Genomic DNA, 15235 nt, shown 5'->3' with positions numbered 1-15235 from the left:
TAAAACTTGAATGATAAAAAGAGAATAGCTTCTCAAAGAATTTTGATACTTCTGCTTCCAGCTGAAACCAGGAAATTCAGAGGCAACAAAAATGAAAACAAGGAAAACGTTAATGGAAATTTTGAACCTAGAAAAGGTTTGGTTTGAGTTTTGAAGGAAAGTCTGACTTGGTTAACTGCCCCCAAGTACTACTGTTATGATTTGCTGGCTTTTTATTTGTTCATTATATTTTGTTTATATAAGGTTATCATATTATGTTCTAATTTTTAGGGGTGGGTCCCCAAATTTGGCAGCTTAAAAAAGGCTTCTACATTGACTGCTTGCTGAAGAAGCCACATTACCCAGAACAGGCTTTTGCTTTAGTAGGTGTGGGCCCCTTTGCCTCAAGTCAGCAGTTCTACTTGGGAAAGGCTTGCAAAATATTCTCCGGAGAGTTTTCTCTGTTACTTGCATAGAATGGTAATACTTTAATTAAAGCAACATGTATACATAATTTAACAAGTGATTACCAGAACTGATTTTCTCTAATAAAAATAATCATAAACTTTTTTTTTGATGATCACTTAAGGAATTGTGAATTACCTAAGCCTCAATCTCTAAATATTTTGGTCCGTAGGACCCCAATTTCCAAGAATCTATGGAAGTTCTGACTTTAGTCTATCCAAAATGTGCAGATCAAACTCCAGGCACTTATTGTGGGTGTGGAATGAAGGTTTGCACACTAAACTTCCATCTCCTTAAAAGAGTAAGGTTTCAGACCTCTTTCCACCACCCCCCCCCCCACCCCACAAAAGGAGAGCTTTCTCTTGGAGGTCTACATTCTTATGGTCTTAATCGAGCTCTTTGGTAGCTGATGACCTCCCCTCCCTGTATTTAAAGCACCCTCTTGAATGCCCACTTACTTTATCTATACATGTTCCTTTAAGTTCTTACCTAAAGAGTTTTTCTCCATGTGACAAATCTGCTTACTTTAAATGCTCATCACTACTCACTGTTTATGCTGAAATAATGCATTATTTGAGTTGCAGTTTGCAAATAATGATCAAAGAGTGCCTTCCTCTTAATTAAATCATTGGCTAATTTGATGAGCCTTTCCAGGGGTCAAATGAATTAATTGTGTAAAAATCACTCCTATTGACTTCCATTCAGCTGAATCGTTTAAAAATTTCCTATATTGTTTCATTCCTATACAGATTAAAATTCTTTACAACTAAAGACAGTATTAAAATAAATATGGCATTTATATTATACTTTTGATAACTGTAAGATTTGACCCATGCTTAGGTGATCAGATAAACCACAAAGTGTTAGGGGAAACTAACTTGATTAAATTAAGAAGAAGGAACTACACTATTAATAAGTAAGCAAGCAAATTATGGACAACTTGACTCTTCCAATATTTCTTTCATATTTAATGTAAAGTTTAATGTGTGTTTAACACAATTTTTGTTCTCTTTCCTAGAGCGACACCTCCTCTACGGACGGCCTGCAGTGCTTTATCGGACTCGATACGATATCTTGTATCACACTGACTTTGAAAGCGGTTATAGTGAAATATTCCTAATGCCACTCTGGACGTCATACACCGTTTCCAAACAGGTCACTGAAAAAATTGGGGCTTTGGGGCTTATACTCTTCATGCGATTACATTCTTTGCATTAATGTAATGATTGCTTGCTTAACAGAATTTTGTCTTAGAAAAGATTTTAATTTATCTTGAAGAAAGAAATTTTATATCGAATCTATTACTGAGTATTGTTTTTAATCTTTATTTATTTTTGAAGGAGAGAGAGGCAGAGTGTGAGTGGGGGAGGGTCAGAGAGAGAGAGGGAGACACAGAATCCGAGACAAGCTCCCGGCCTTGAGCTGTTAGCACAGAGTCTGACGCGGGGCTCGAACTCATGAGCCACAAGATCATGACCTGAACCAAAGTCAGATGCGTAACCGACTGAGTCACCCAGGTGTCCTGCAAAGTATTTTGAATTAGACTTTATTCAATGTTCTTCTAAGAGCTTCATAGGAATATGTTAAATTATCAACGTATTAAAGGAAGTATATACTAACGCTTGTTGCTTTTCCTCTGTTTGCCATTGCCCGATAGTTGCAGAAGCCACCAAGATTTGACTGTTTGTTTTAATAGTTTATTTTTTTAGAGCAGCTTGAGGTTCACAGCAAAATTGAATAAGGACAGAGAGTTCCCATATACCCGTGGCCCCACACGTGCACAGCCTCCCTATCAACATCCTGTTTTTTAATAAAGATTTTATGTTGGGGTTTCAGTTTTGGTGAAGATGAGATAGGTAAGTTTATATATGGAATTAGAAAAGTTTATTTGGCAGTTGAAGTATGTTTTTAATTTCTGATTACAAAGGAACACTTCTACTGCTGCAAACACAGCTTCTTGTTCGTTTGTACGGTGTGCATGTACATATGCCCTGGTGCACAGATTTCTATGCAGTCTCTCTTTTTATAGAGGGTATTTCTATATTTTTTCTTAGAGTGTTATTTTTTAAGGCTGTCTTCCATGGAATCCCATCCATTATTTCAACAATGCAATTTCTGCTTTATATATCATGGCTTTACTTAAGACTGATAAAAGTGTTCTGCCACTAAGAAAAAATAAGATTTTGCAAATTCCTGGCTTACCATATTTAAAACTGAAGCCTTGCTGGTTTTTGGGGGGGTTGGGTGAGGAGGCCTCGTTTTAAGGAGTCAGCGTCCAAGTATGAGCTACAGTAAAAGCTAGAGGGGTTTGGGTTCTGGCTGTTCGTAACAGAGCAACGTGGTTTTGGTATTTCCTTGTTGGTTTGGCATGGTCTTTGTGATGGCATTGCTAACTACCTCTGACTCAACATGCAGGCTGAGGTCTCTGGCATCCCTGAGCACCTGACCAACTGCGTCCGGCCTGATGTCCGTGTGTCTCCGAGTTTCAGTCAAAGCTGTTTGGCCTACAAAAATGATAAACAGATGTCCTATGGATTCCTCTTCCCTCCTTGTAAGTTTTAGCATATCAGGATCTGACCATTCTAGAGGGATATTATTTCGTAGAATCTGGACTGTTAGGATTTCAGTGGTCTTCTTCAAGAGGAGCACTCAAGAGATTGAAAAATTGAACTTCTATGAGATACTTCCAAAATTGGTCAGAAAACAGACCACCTTTCACAAATCCTGTTCTCCAGAATTCTGAAGTGCAAGGGAATATATAGCGTGCCCCTCACATCATTAGTGGGAATCTGACAGTAAAATGGTATATCATTAGGACATTAATGTTTTAAATACTAGAGAGGTGATCTCTTAAGAATATGGGAAGCCCTGGGGCTCCTGGGTGGCTCAGTCGGTTGAGCGGCCCACTTTGGCTCAGGTCATGATTTCACAGCTTGTGAGTTGGAGCCCCGTGTCGGGCTCTGTGCTGACAGCTTGGAGCCTGGATCCTGCTTCAGATCTGTGTCTCCCTCTCTCTCTGCCCCTAACCCACTCACATTCTGTCTCTGTCTCTCTCAAAAGTAAATAAACATTAAAAAAATATATAAAATAAAAAAAAAAGAATATGGGAAGCACTTTAATTATCTCTCATTACCTTGATGACATTTTTTAAACTCTAAAACCTATATACATAATACTTAGTAGACCCAAGACAAGGTAGGAAGAAAAAGCATTGTAAAAATTTGGGGGAGAAAGCTATTGGTGAAGAAAAGAGATTGAGTGGGAGGGGAACTGGGAAATACTGTTTAAAGTAGGGAATGAGTAGAAATAAAAGAGTAGTTCTATACACAATTCACTTCAAACTGTTCAGACCATTTTAGTAGATTACATTTTTATTTATGTTGATTTGGGGAATTAATGGACACTGTTTGTTTGCCTAACATTTAGATCTGAGCTCTTCACCGGAAGCTAAATATGATGCTTTCCTTGTAACCAATATGGTTCCAATGTATCCTGCTTTCAAACGTAAGTCTGATATTTACCTAGTAAACTATTATTTATGAAAAGAAATATTTCTAAATTTACCACTTACCCTTTCTACCTCTATATTAAGTTTGATAATAATATATTTCATGTGTCTAGCCTTTGTAATTGTAGAAGAACTTTAACGTAAATTCTCTACTATTAATCCAAAATATGAATCTGTGAGGGAGGTTGGTGGGTTGTTTGTCTCTTGTTTACAATTAAAAAATTAAAGTCACAAGACATGACCCAATTCATGAATGATAGAAACTGAACCAAACCCAGTTTGTGTTTTGCTTCTCAACTGGTGCTCCTTCTATTTCAATGCTCATTATATTGGTGGTTAAGAAGGGTCTTCTTTTGTTTTGGAGGCCACCTGATGTTTAACAACACTTATGTTTATTTATTGAATGTTAAAGTAAAAGCCACCAGAACTTTCCCCCTTTAGGGTGGATGGTAATGATGTATTCTGAATGTTGACCTTGAAACCCAGGAAGAACTTTAAAGGATCTTCTGAATCATCAGAGTATTAAATTCAGATGGTCTTAGGGCTTTGTAAATTATTTTAGTTTCTTTGAACACCCATAATGTCTTTGTACGTGACGTAAATATTTGTGGGTGAAAGTGATGCCGTGAATGGTATTGGCACAGTGAGCCCTGGTCCAAACACTGACTTCCCTGGAGTCTGACAACTAGCTATATAATTACAGAAATGATATTTAACCTCTCATTTACAAAATTATGAGATTTTATTGCATGACATCTATGGCTTATATGGATATGATGTAATTGTCCAATGGAATAATCCATTTTCTATTTCTGATAACAGATAATTCACTCATTTGCCCATCCATCCATCCACCCATCCATCCATCCATCCATCCATCCATCCATCCAAAGATAGAGAAAGCATTATGCAATAATTTTTACCTCCTTTTACTGTGATGAGACTTGTATTCTTATAGGAAAGGTAGGAAAAGGAAGCACCTCTACCTACTTCTACTTGGCAGAGGACCACTGGTTGTGTTCCAGGACTCTTGGGCTGAAATGAAGTGTCAGATTCAGAATGCGTGATTGTGGAGTGTCATCTCCAGCGGCAAGCCTCCAGAATTTGACATCAGTGAAATGGCCAACATGGTTTAGAGGAAAAAAATGTTTATTTGATGTCCTAGTTAGTAAGTGGAGGTTAATTCAAAGGTAGAATCCATTGCTTAAGCGTGAAAATTTAAAGAATGCTTTTAAAAGGCAGTTCCCTAGTTTTTTCTTAGTCCCAACTGAGAAACGTTTCAGAAACCGACATAGATAGATTTGTCATAATATTACATGGAATGCATCTTCATAATGTCCACACATCAGGGTTTCCTGAATTTCTTTGTTCTTTGCTGATGCTTTTTTGACCAAGCAGCAATAAAGGAAACACACGGTACCACCCTGAGGCTGGCATGGCTAAAGGCCTTTCACAGAGGGCTCCCTGTTCTTCCCTGGGACTGGTTTTCTCACATGCCACGTTTCTGTGGGTTTGGCCTTTTGACTGTTCTCATTGTTATTTTTCTCCCTTTCTGCCTTTCCAGTTTTTGTGCTCAACATTCGAACTTTTCTCCCATGGTCCTCCTTTCTCTCTTGCAAATAATTATCTGTGGTATTTTGGCTCCGGTGGACGGCTCTTTCTGAGTAGAGTATCAGAGGGTCTAAAGAATGGTAGAAGCACTAGGGAAAAAACAGCCAAGTACTTTTTCACAGGGGGAGATAAGAAGTGATAACAGCCCAAGACTCACAGCCCTCATGTAGAGTAGCACGTAGTTCAGTGAAACCTAACATTTCAGAACCAACTCACTATTCGCATTTCCTGTCCTCTGTCATTCCCTTCTTTTGCCTTTCCTTTCTCCCCACTCTGTTCCTCTCCACTCCTCTCTCTGCTTGACTATAATATTACCTGGACCTAATGTGGACAAGGAAGTCCCCTCCAGAGGTGATCTTGAAAATGAGAAATGAGCGATGGAGAAGAAACCAGAGAAGCACAGATAAGGGAGTTTTCCCGATGAAAGGAAGAGAAAATGCAAAAGCTTAATCTGAAATGAGTTTGGCAAATGGGAAGACGGGAAGAAAGCTATGTACCAGAGAGGGAAGGGGGAAACAGAGTCATGCAGGTAGGCAGGGGCCACGGTGCAAGGTTAGGATTTTATTTTAATTGCAGTGATACATCATCTGGAATGTTAGAAACGGGAAGTTGGGAAGAGTGTGACACATTCTGGGTATGGTGTAAAATGATCCGAGTGGCTATTATATAGTGGGCTGCAGGGAAGAGCGAGGTTCTCACTGGGAGCCTGGGAAGTAGTCTTTTGTGGTAGTTCTTTGCAGAGAGGATAGTAATTGAGACCAGGATGGATGCAGTGAAAATAGTTGAAAAGTGGTCAGATTTGGATGACGAGGGTGTATTTCAGAGGTAGCACTGACAAGGCTTGTTCACGTGTGTAGGAAAGAAGGAGCCAGGTCAGGAATGACTCCTAGGATTTGGACCCGAACATGTGAGTGAGTGAGTGAGTGTCATTACCTGATGGAAAAGCAGGGAGTTAGAGCAGGATTGGGAATGAAGGCCAAGAATTTTGTTTAGATCATTTTTTGCCAGACATGGTCATTAGGTCAAGTGGACCCTGAAATGGGTGGTTGGATAACATGTCTGGAGCTCCTTGGGAGGGTCAGGGCTAGAGACATAAACTTGGGAACAAGTATATCTATGAGATCATGAAGGAAGAAAAAGTAGATTAAGGCCTTTTTTTCAGTTTCTCACAAACACTGTCCTTCCTCTTTTGACCACACGATTCCCCTTGCCTGTTCTGTTTCCGTCTCTTTGCCTGTAAAGCATCCACTTATCCTTTAGATCTCAGCTCAGTAACCACTTCATTGAGGAACCCTCCCCCGACTTATTGGGCTGGGTTAAACTCCCCTACTGGTGTCTCCATGCCTTTCTCTCTGCTCGTTCATAAATGACACACACAGCTGGTACTTCAGGATGAATTCTTTTCAAGAATCGCAGGAGCTCTACTGTCTCTTGGCTTATGACATGTGGCTGATCCCAGAGAGAATTTGACCAAAGCAAGGAGTTTTGATCATGAAGAACAGATTTTTCCCCCCCCCCCGCAGGAGTCTGGAATTATTTCCAAAGGGTATTGGTGAAGAAATATGCTTCAGAAAGAAATGGAGTTAATGTGATAAGTGGACCAATTTTTGACTATGACTATGATGGCTTACATGACACACAGGACAAAATCAAACAGTAAGTTTGTCTTTTCCACTCAGTGTGTGTTTTTAAATTCTAAGATCTCATTCAAGGCTCTTTTTCAAATATTCACGTACTAGAGAAATGCTGATAGCCCTAAAGGCCTTTGCTCTTTGAATCTCCTTGTAATTTCTTCAGTGCTTTTGGACGCTTGATTAAATGTCTTATTGGTGGTTGGAATGGAATGGAGTTTTGTGGTAAATAAATGTACTTTTCCATTCCATGAGAGAAAAGTATCAAAAGATTTTTTTTTAATTTGTCATTTATTCTTTATCAACTCGTCAGTGGAAAGATGATAATTTTCCCTCATCTCCATTATTTGAGGAGACTTTTGGAACCCCTTAGATTTCCGGGTCAGTATATCTTAATAGGAAATTCCATGGAGACTTTTGTAAAATCTAGTTGTTTCTACCCTTCTCCATGATGCTGTTGGGGAGATTAAAAAAAGATAAGGCATACTTGCTCAGAAGGAGCTAACAGTTCAATGGAGAAGGGAAGTAGATACAAATATGACAAATTCATAAGAAGTCATTTAATTTTATACATGTGTGAAACAGAGGGGCACAAATGATGAGAAGGTTTAATTGTGATTTACAGATAATTACGAACAATTTTTTTCATACACATAATTAATAACATAGGAATTATCTTACTCCCTTTCTAGTCATCCATACGAGAAATGTCAACTTAATTGTACATTTATTTTATTGCTGATCATTGCTGTAGTTTTTTTTTTTTTTAATTTTAACGTTTATTTTTATTTTTGAGACAGAGAGAGACAGAGCATGAACAGGGGAGGGGCAGAGAGAGAGGGAGACACAGAATCTGAAACAGGCTCCAGGCTCTGAGCGGTCAGCACAGAGCCCGACGCGGGGCTCGAACTCACGGACCGTGAGATCATGACCTGAGCCGAAGTCGGATGCTTAACCGACCGAGCCACCCAGGCGCCCCTCATTGCTGTAGTTTTTAACCAAAATTATCATTTTAGCCATAATTTCAGTATTTTAAAAATGATTAAAATTAAGATAATAGAGAACCAGGTAAGGAATTGTGAGTTTCTGCACTTCAGTTTACTGGAAAAGATTTTTTTTTTCAATCTCTACGCTCATCACTAGCTCATTAGTCCTTAGTATTTCCTTGAGTGAATGAGTTTTCTCTACCAAGCTCAGCATCTCATTGTAGTTTGAAAGGGCTTATTATTGCCCCAGCTTCGGCGTCTCCTGCCTCAGGTCCACTTTATACAATGTTATGCAAGTTCTCTTCCTGAAACATGGATCTCATGATGACTCTCCCTGCCACAGACACCTTCAGCGAGACCTTACTACCTAAACAATAACACCCAAATTCCACAATGTAGCCCTCAGAACCTCCAAAGTCTGGCTTTTATTGACTCTTCCGGCCTCACATTTCTACTATCTTGAGCCGTTCATTGTGTCCAGCGTCTGGTCCTTGGTTCAAGCTGTTTTCTTTGCCTGGAGTATCGTTTTCACTCTGCCAAGCTAAGAGAAAGGGAATTCCAGGCAATAAAAACATTGGGTTCAAAATACAGAAGTGGGCCACTTTCTTAGAAGTGAAAAATGATTCAGTTGAATGGAAGTTAATTTTCGTGACTTAGGCAATGTTCGTGGGTCAGCATTTAAACAAGAAAGCTATTACATGTGTGGTAACTTTATTTTTCCTTCCTGTTCCAGGTATGTGGAGGGCAGCTCCATTCCCGTACCAACTCATTATTACAGCATCATCACCAGCTGCCTGGATTTCACCCAGCCTGCCGACAAGTGTGATGGCCCCCTCTCTGTCTCCTCATTCATTCTCCCTCACAGACCAGACAATGAGGAGAGCTGCAATGTGAGTTCAAAGACAGAGTCCTTTAAAATGATTCATCTTTGCTTCTTAATTTATATTCCCACCATTAAACTCTTACACACTTATTATAAGACGTTTGGACTATACAGTAAAACCAAGTGGAAAGAAGAAAAGACCTTTGCTTATCACCTCAGAACTTTGTGTTCGAATGGCTTTTGAATTTTCAGTGTAAGGGTGTGGGGAGGCATGGAAGTGTGCATTCATTGTAGTTCCGATTACGTGTTTGATTTTGTCAAATGATAAAATGCCCAAATGTTTTTGGTTTTGCAAAAGACATATGTATTTTGTAAAGGTAGGATAAAAATAGCAACATTTTGATAATTGTTGAAACTAGATAAGAATTCACAGGGGTTCATTATATTATTCTTTCTACTTTTGCGGGCATTTGAAAATTTCTATAGTAAAAACTTTTTATAAAGACACATATAGATGGGAGTATATACTTTATAAATCAGATTTTTCATTTGCTGCTAGTTATGAGGGCACTTGTAACAGGTCACCATTCCCAAACAGCACAGATGACACCCAATACCCTTATTCGTATGTGGAGGCAGGAAGGCATCACGAGAAGGCCCCTGGCAGGGGGGTGGGAGCCATGCAGTGTGCTCCTGGCCCTCTCCTCCTTCTGCTTACACTCAGGGACACATCACATCACTTCCCCAGATCTCTTTGATGTGACAGAAAGACTGTGCTCCAAGATTGATTTTAGAAGCAGTAACCTCTATGATTTTGCTTTATAGAATAGCAGGAGCAGAGATACAATCTACAGAAGAGGATCTTAGTCAGCAAGCACTGCTCAGTTCCTAAACTGTGTGTGGTGCTCTGGGAGAAACAACAGTGTGTCAAACATAGGCACTACTCAAGGCAGCCTGCAGCAGGGGGGAGCAGAAAACAGGTGCAGACTTTGCTACCCTACAAGGCAAAGAGCCACGAGAATAGCTTCAACAGAGGTTATCAGTTTCATGGGCAAGGTCGATTTTGGACTAGGGCTTCAGCTGTGGGAGGAGACTGAGGCTATGGATGTTCAGAGCAAAATAAGGGATGCAGGACACAAATACAAAATTTGAAATATGGCCAAGATAGCTAATTAAGCTTGACCAGAATATTGGAATTGAGGGTAATAGGGGGAGATAAGGTTTTTAAAGCTGCTTGGAGGGTGCCTGGGTGGCTCAGTCATTAAGCGTCTGACTTCGGCTCAGGTCATGATCTCACAGCGCTTGAGTTCGAGTCCCGCTTCAGGTGAGCTTGAGCCCCACTTTAGGTGAACGCGAGCCCCAGGTGATCCCTGGCTTCTCTCTCTCTCTCTCTCTCTCTCTCTCTCTCTCTCTCTCTCTCTCTCCTCTCTCTCTGCTCCTCGCTCACTTGAGCCCTCTTTCTCTCTCAAAACACACACACACACACACACACACACACACACACAAAACAAAAAACAACCCCCCCCCAAACAAAACAAAACAAAAGTTGATTGGAATAAATTTTAAATTGAAGTAGTAGTAATAGAAGCCGTAGTGGCAGAGGTAAGAATCGCTACCATTTGCTGAGTATGTGTTACCACCCAAGTACTGGGCAGGTCCTCTCCATAGATTATTTCTAATCATCTAATTATCCTGCGAGGCAGGTATATGTGTTATTCTCCCCGCTCCCATTGAAAAGTTTGGCACATTGTTACCTGGTTAGTCAGTAGGAGAACAGAACTGTAGATTCAAGTCCTCTGACTTCAAAAGCCCATCCTCCTTAAAATTTATCAGATTTCCACAGTAGAACCTTGGGACCTTAGAAACTTTTCTTATTGCACAAGCGTTAAATAGCCACGGAAAATGCTGGTGCATAAGAGCAACATTTCAGGGCTCTCCTTTAGGGAGATAAATTTAAGTTGGAAAGGGTCAAGCCTGGAGTTCAAAGTGCTTTGGCAAGATTCACGGGATTGAAGGAACAGAACTGGAAGTGAGGTTGTGGTGTTGGAAATGTAACAAAGAGAGTAGAAGGCAGCAATATTATACTGAAGGGTCAATAAGATCGTATAATAATTTGGTAGGAGGTGGAGAAGCAGGGGAACTGCAAGTGAAAGGCAAGCTGTCGTCAGCTTATCGACTTGACCTTCTCCATTTTGATTCTTCGGAAACACGAGGGTGGCTAATGGTGTACCAGGGGGATGTCATGCCTCTGGATAACATGATCTACTTTGTTTGAACTTTAGTTTTCCTAAAAACTTATGGAGAGGTAAAAATTTGTGCAAAAAACTAAACCCATATATTATGGAGTGAAATTCACAATTGCCTTGCACTTTTAAGATAGAGACTGCAAAGACATTTCAGACTGATAGGAGGTCATTTAAGATACAGCTAGATTCCTGGCGAGTATGTGTTCAAGTTTCTCTGTCATCAGGGGAATTTGGTGATGGGACACTGAGTTCAAAGACATTCTTCAGTCACCCCCAAATTGTACATCTGACCAATGAAATCCACAGATGTCCTCACAGCTGTCTCCCTCCACTTTCTGGCTCCTGACTCTGCACAGAGCTTAGAGATATTTCTTGTAGAGTTCAGGGCCAGCATGTTTCTTATTCTGCCCACACAGAAACCTGTCCTTGCTGTGAATGTCACTTTAAAACTGCTGGGGCTTGGGGCGCCTGGGTGGCTCAGTCGGTTGGGCGGCCGACTTCAGCTCAGGTCATGATCTTGCGGTCCGTGAGTTCTAGCCCCGCGTTGGGCTCTGTGCTGACAGCTCAGAGCCTGGAGCCTGTTTCATATTCTGTGTCTCCCTCTCTCTGACCGCCCCCTGTTCATGCTCTGTCTCTCCCTGTCTCAAAAATAAATAAACATTAAAAAAAAATTTTTTTTTAAATAAAACTGCTGGGGCTTGAATTCACAATCTTATGAGAAAGTGAGGAAGAAAAGGCAGGTGAAAAATAAATGTCCATAGCAAGAAAGATAATAAAGAAGTTCATGGGTGGGTGTTTGTTTGTTTGTTTATTTACTTATTTATTTATTTTTAAAATGTTTCCTTCTCTTCTTCCCTTGGTACACATGAACTTTTATTTGAATTTTATTAGTTTTGCATTTCACCCTAGAGTCTCTCCTAGCAAATACTTTTGTGGATTGCCAGCTAGCATCAGGCAGAAGATATTTTCTTCCTGTGTTGCATAGCCAGCATTTCCTAATGACTAGTGACAGGCTAGATTTTAGCATGTGAGAACCAGAAGAAAATGCCCTTCGAATGAAATTGGCAAATACTTCCCAAGGAAAGAACTAGCAAAAGACAATTTTCCCCCTGAATTCTTGTAATCCCAGCTGGACACTATTTATATTAGGAAAAACCTTTTTACCCTTTGTCTTTACATTCAAATGACTGCATTTACAAGAGGAAAAATTAGACCACTGAAAAATCAAATAAAGAGTTGAATATGAAAATTCTCCCAAAATACAGCTTCATGCTTACTCTCCTTACTCTGAGGGGGTCCTGATCCATTTGGAGACCTCCTACTTCGTTAATTATATGGTCACACTGAGGATTGGTCAGTACCGTTGTGGGCAGAGTTATATTTAGGTCTGTCTTTTCCTGTGAATCGCAGAGACCTTGGTTAGCTTGGGTTAGGAGGGTGGGGCATGGAGGGTTAAAATCCTTACTTCCCCAGCCTGCAAAGCAATTTCTTCCTATTTCTTCATTTTGCCTGGGATGGCCAGGCCTCAGTTTCCTGAACCAACACCCTCGTGGTACATATTTAGCACTGGCAAAAGCTGCTGTAGCTCCCTGTCCAGGTCTGTGTGGGTTGGAGCTTTCCGAGAAAACCCATTGCAGGTTCTTGGACTTTGGTGGGGAGTTCATTGAGACCACTGGTGGTGGAAGAGCTGGGCGAGGGCATTTCTGAACATACTCAGCCCTGGACATGCAGCCACCTTTCAACTTGTGGAACAGCTCTTGAGGGCCATTGCAGTTCTGGGGGCATTTGGGAATGAAATTATTTGCAAAGGCCCTCCTGCCTCATGTCTACTAGTGAAGGTAGGCATTTCCCCCACAATTCCCAGAGCTCTCAGATCTCATGCTTTCTCTCAACTTCGCACCAAAGTGAAAGAAGGTATTTTTAAAATATAAAGGATTACTTGTCCTAAAGTACCTTTTAATTTCAACTGAGACACAAATAAATTGTTTGGTGTGGGACATCCGGATGTCTTTCATCTGGAATTTGTGCCAATGAGACAGTCTTGGCAAGTAGCTAAGGCAGAAAGAGATTTCCTTCCTCTTCTCTATGATGTTTCCCTACTTTGTCTTTTGTTCCCCTTCTTCCTTTCTCTTCTTCCTGCTTTCCAGGGAGCTGCTGAAGTCAGCATTATTTTCCTTGTGAGCCAATGAAGAAAGTCTAGAGAGGTCAAGTGGGTTGCCAAGGTCTCATAGCCAGGAAGTGGTAAAGCCACAATTCCAACCCAGGCCTGTTGGGCCCCCAAATACCAGGTGTATCTTGAGCTGCTTTAAGTTGAACTCATTATTTGAATATCAATTCATTGCAATTTAATAGATGATGTACTTGATATTGCGGGTTCTTCTGAAAGACCAGGAACGCACACGCGAAATTCTGTGCATTGAGCGTAAGCTCTTCACTTTCCTTAGGAGCCAGAAGAGCATTCCAAGTTGCTCTGTGCCCAACATTGCAGCTTGACAGCAGCGGGGGAAGAAAGTAATTACTGAATTCTCCAGGGCCTTTGGTTTTTGTAATTTGGATTTATGTTCTGAAAACCTATTGAGTCAAAGGCCCTTTCACACCACATGTCTCATTTATTTGGTACAGCTAATTGCTGTCAAAAATGTTAACAGCCAAGGACAGGTATTTGTGGTGTGTTACCAACAGGAATGTGGTAGAGTGGCCAGGGAGGCCAGGAAGGAATCACAGGCGCTGGCTCTGGGCGCAGGAGTATGGAGGGGTCGTTTGTGGACCTGCACCAAATTGATCATCTGGAGAACCTCCTCTGGAAAATTGTGACTCTGATTGTATTCTGTTTCCATTGCAGAGCTCAGAGGACGAGTCGAAATGGGTCGAAGAACTCATAAAGATGCACACAGCTCGGGTGCGGGACATTGAACATCTCACCAGTCTGGATTTCTTCCGAAAGACCAGTCGCAGCTATCCAGAAATTCTGACGCTAAAGACATACCTGCATACATACGAGAGTGAGATTTAACGATCTGACCATCTGCAGTGCAGTCTTATCAACTGGTGTATATTTTTATATTGTTTTTGTATTTATTAATTTGAAACGAGGACATTAAAAAAAATGTTAGTGTTTTAATCCTGTACCAAATCTGACATATTACGCTTGAATGACTCCACTGTTTTTCTCTCACGCTTGATTTAGGTAGTCTTATGTTCCGAGTAGAGCTTGTAATAAATACTGCAGCTTGCATTTTTAGTGGAAGCTTCTAAATGGTGCTGCAAATTTGATATTTGCATTGAGGAAATATTAATTTTCCAGTGCACAGTTGCCACATTTAGTCCTGTACTGTATTGAAATACTGATTTTGTAAAGTTGCATTCATTTACTGTTAATTATGACAGACATATTTAAGCCTTTTAGACCAATCTTAAATATAATAAATCACACATTCAGTTTTTTCTGGTTTTATTTGGCCTTCATTTCACTTATAAATTAGAGTTTTGCTTCTGGTATATTCATGCATGAAAAGTATACATTTTCTGTATTGGGCCTTCTTCCTTGTTGAATATAATTCATATAGTCAAAGGAACATCCATGCTATTCAGCCATAGTGGCCTGGATAAGATAGTTTAGGTACACATCTCTGGGAAGGGCAGAGGGCAAGAGAACCAGAAGACCTCCAGAATACCCTCTGTCACCAGTCTCTTTTAAAAATATTTTGAATTTTGGAGGAGTAGTTTCTTTTGATAAGTTGATTCAAAGCTCTGAGTATTAAACTCAACTGGTACTATCTGAAGCATATATTCTGTATAAGGTACCAACCTATGAACCATGGAGGATATAAAGAGAAGTAAGAAGATGGGGTGGGTATAGCTGTAAAAGTATAATTAACCAATTCAGGTAGAAAATAATAAATGCCAAGTGAAAAGTGTTAGTAATAATTAATATGCCAAGCATCTAAATGCTAGGTGGGGTGATTATAGATGGCCACAGCTTCAAA

At 40.3% G+C, this 15235-nt stretch overlaps 1 protein-coding gene across 7 annotated transcripts in view; it reads left to right on the top strand.

Moving 5' to 3' along the window:
* Positions 1-14692, top strand: part of ENPP2 (ectonucleotide pyrophosphatase/phosphodiesterase 2) — a 110366-nt gene extending 95674 nt beyond the window's left edge. For 4 of the 7 annotated variants that reach the window (XM_042923300.1, XM_042923302.1, XM_042923299.1 and 1 more), the window contains 7 exons: positions 62-136; positions 1463-1599; positions 2860-2995; positions 3871-3948; positions 7087-7219; positions 8914-9070; positions 14092-14692. In XM_042923300.1, coding sequence (XP_042779234.1) covers positions 62-136; positions 1463-1599; positions 2860-2995; positions 3871-3948; positions 7087-7219; positions 8914-9070; positions 14092-14262 — 887 coding nt within the window. In that variant the 3' untranslated portion in view covers positions 14263-14692. The remainder of the gene's footprint in view (positions 1-61; positions 137-1462; positions 1600-2859; positions 2996-3870; positions 3949-7086; positions 7220-8913; positions 9071-14091) is intronic. The other 3 variants (XM_042923304.1, XM_042923303.1, XM_042923306.1) reach the window with 1 other exon arrangement.
* The last annotated feature ends 543 nt before the right edge of the window (positions 14693-15235 follow it).

This window comes from Panthera leo, chromosome F2, assembly GCF_018350215.1.
Source record: "Panthera leo isolate Ple1 chromosome F2, P.leo_Ple1_pat1.1, whole genome shotgun sequence".
In the NCBI taxonomy this organism is placed as follows: Eukaryota; Metazoa; Chordata; class Mammalia; order Carnivora; family Felidae; genus Panthera; species Panthera leo.
This window is presented reverse-complemented; position numbering and strand designations above follow the sequence as displayed.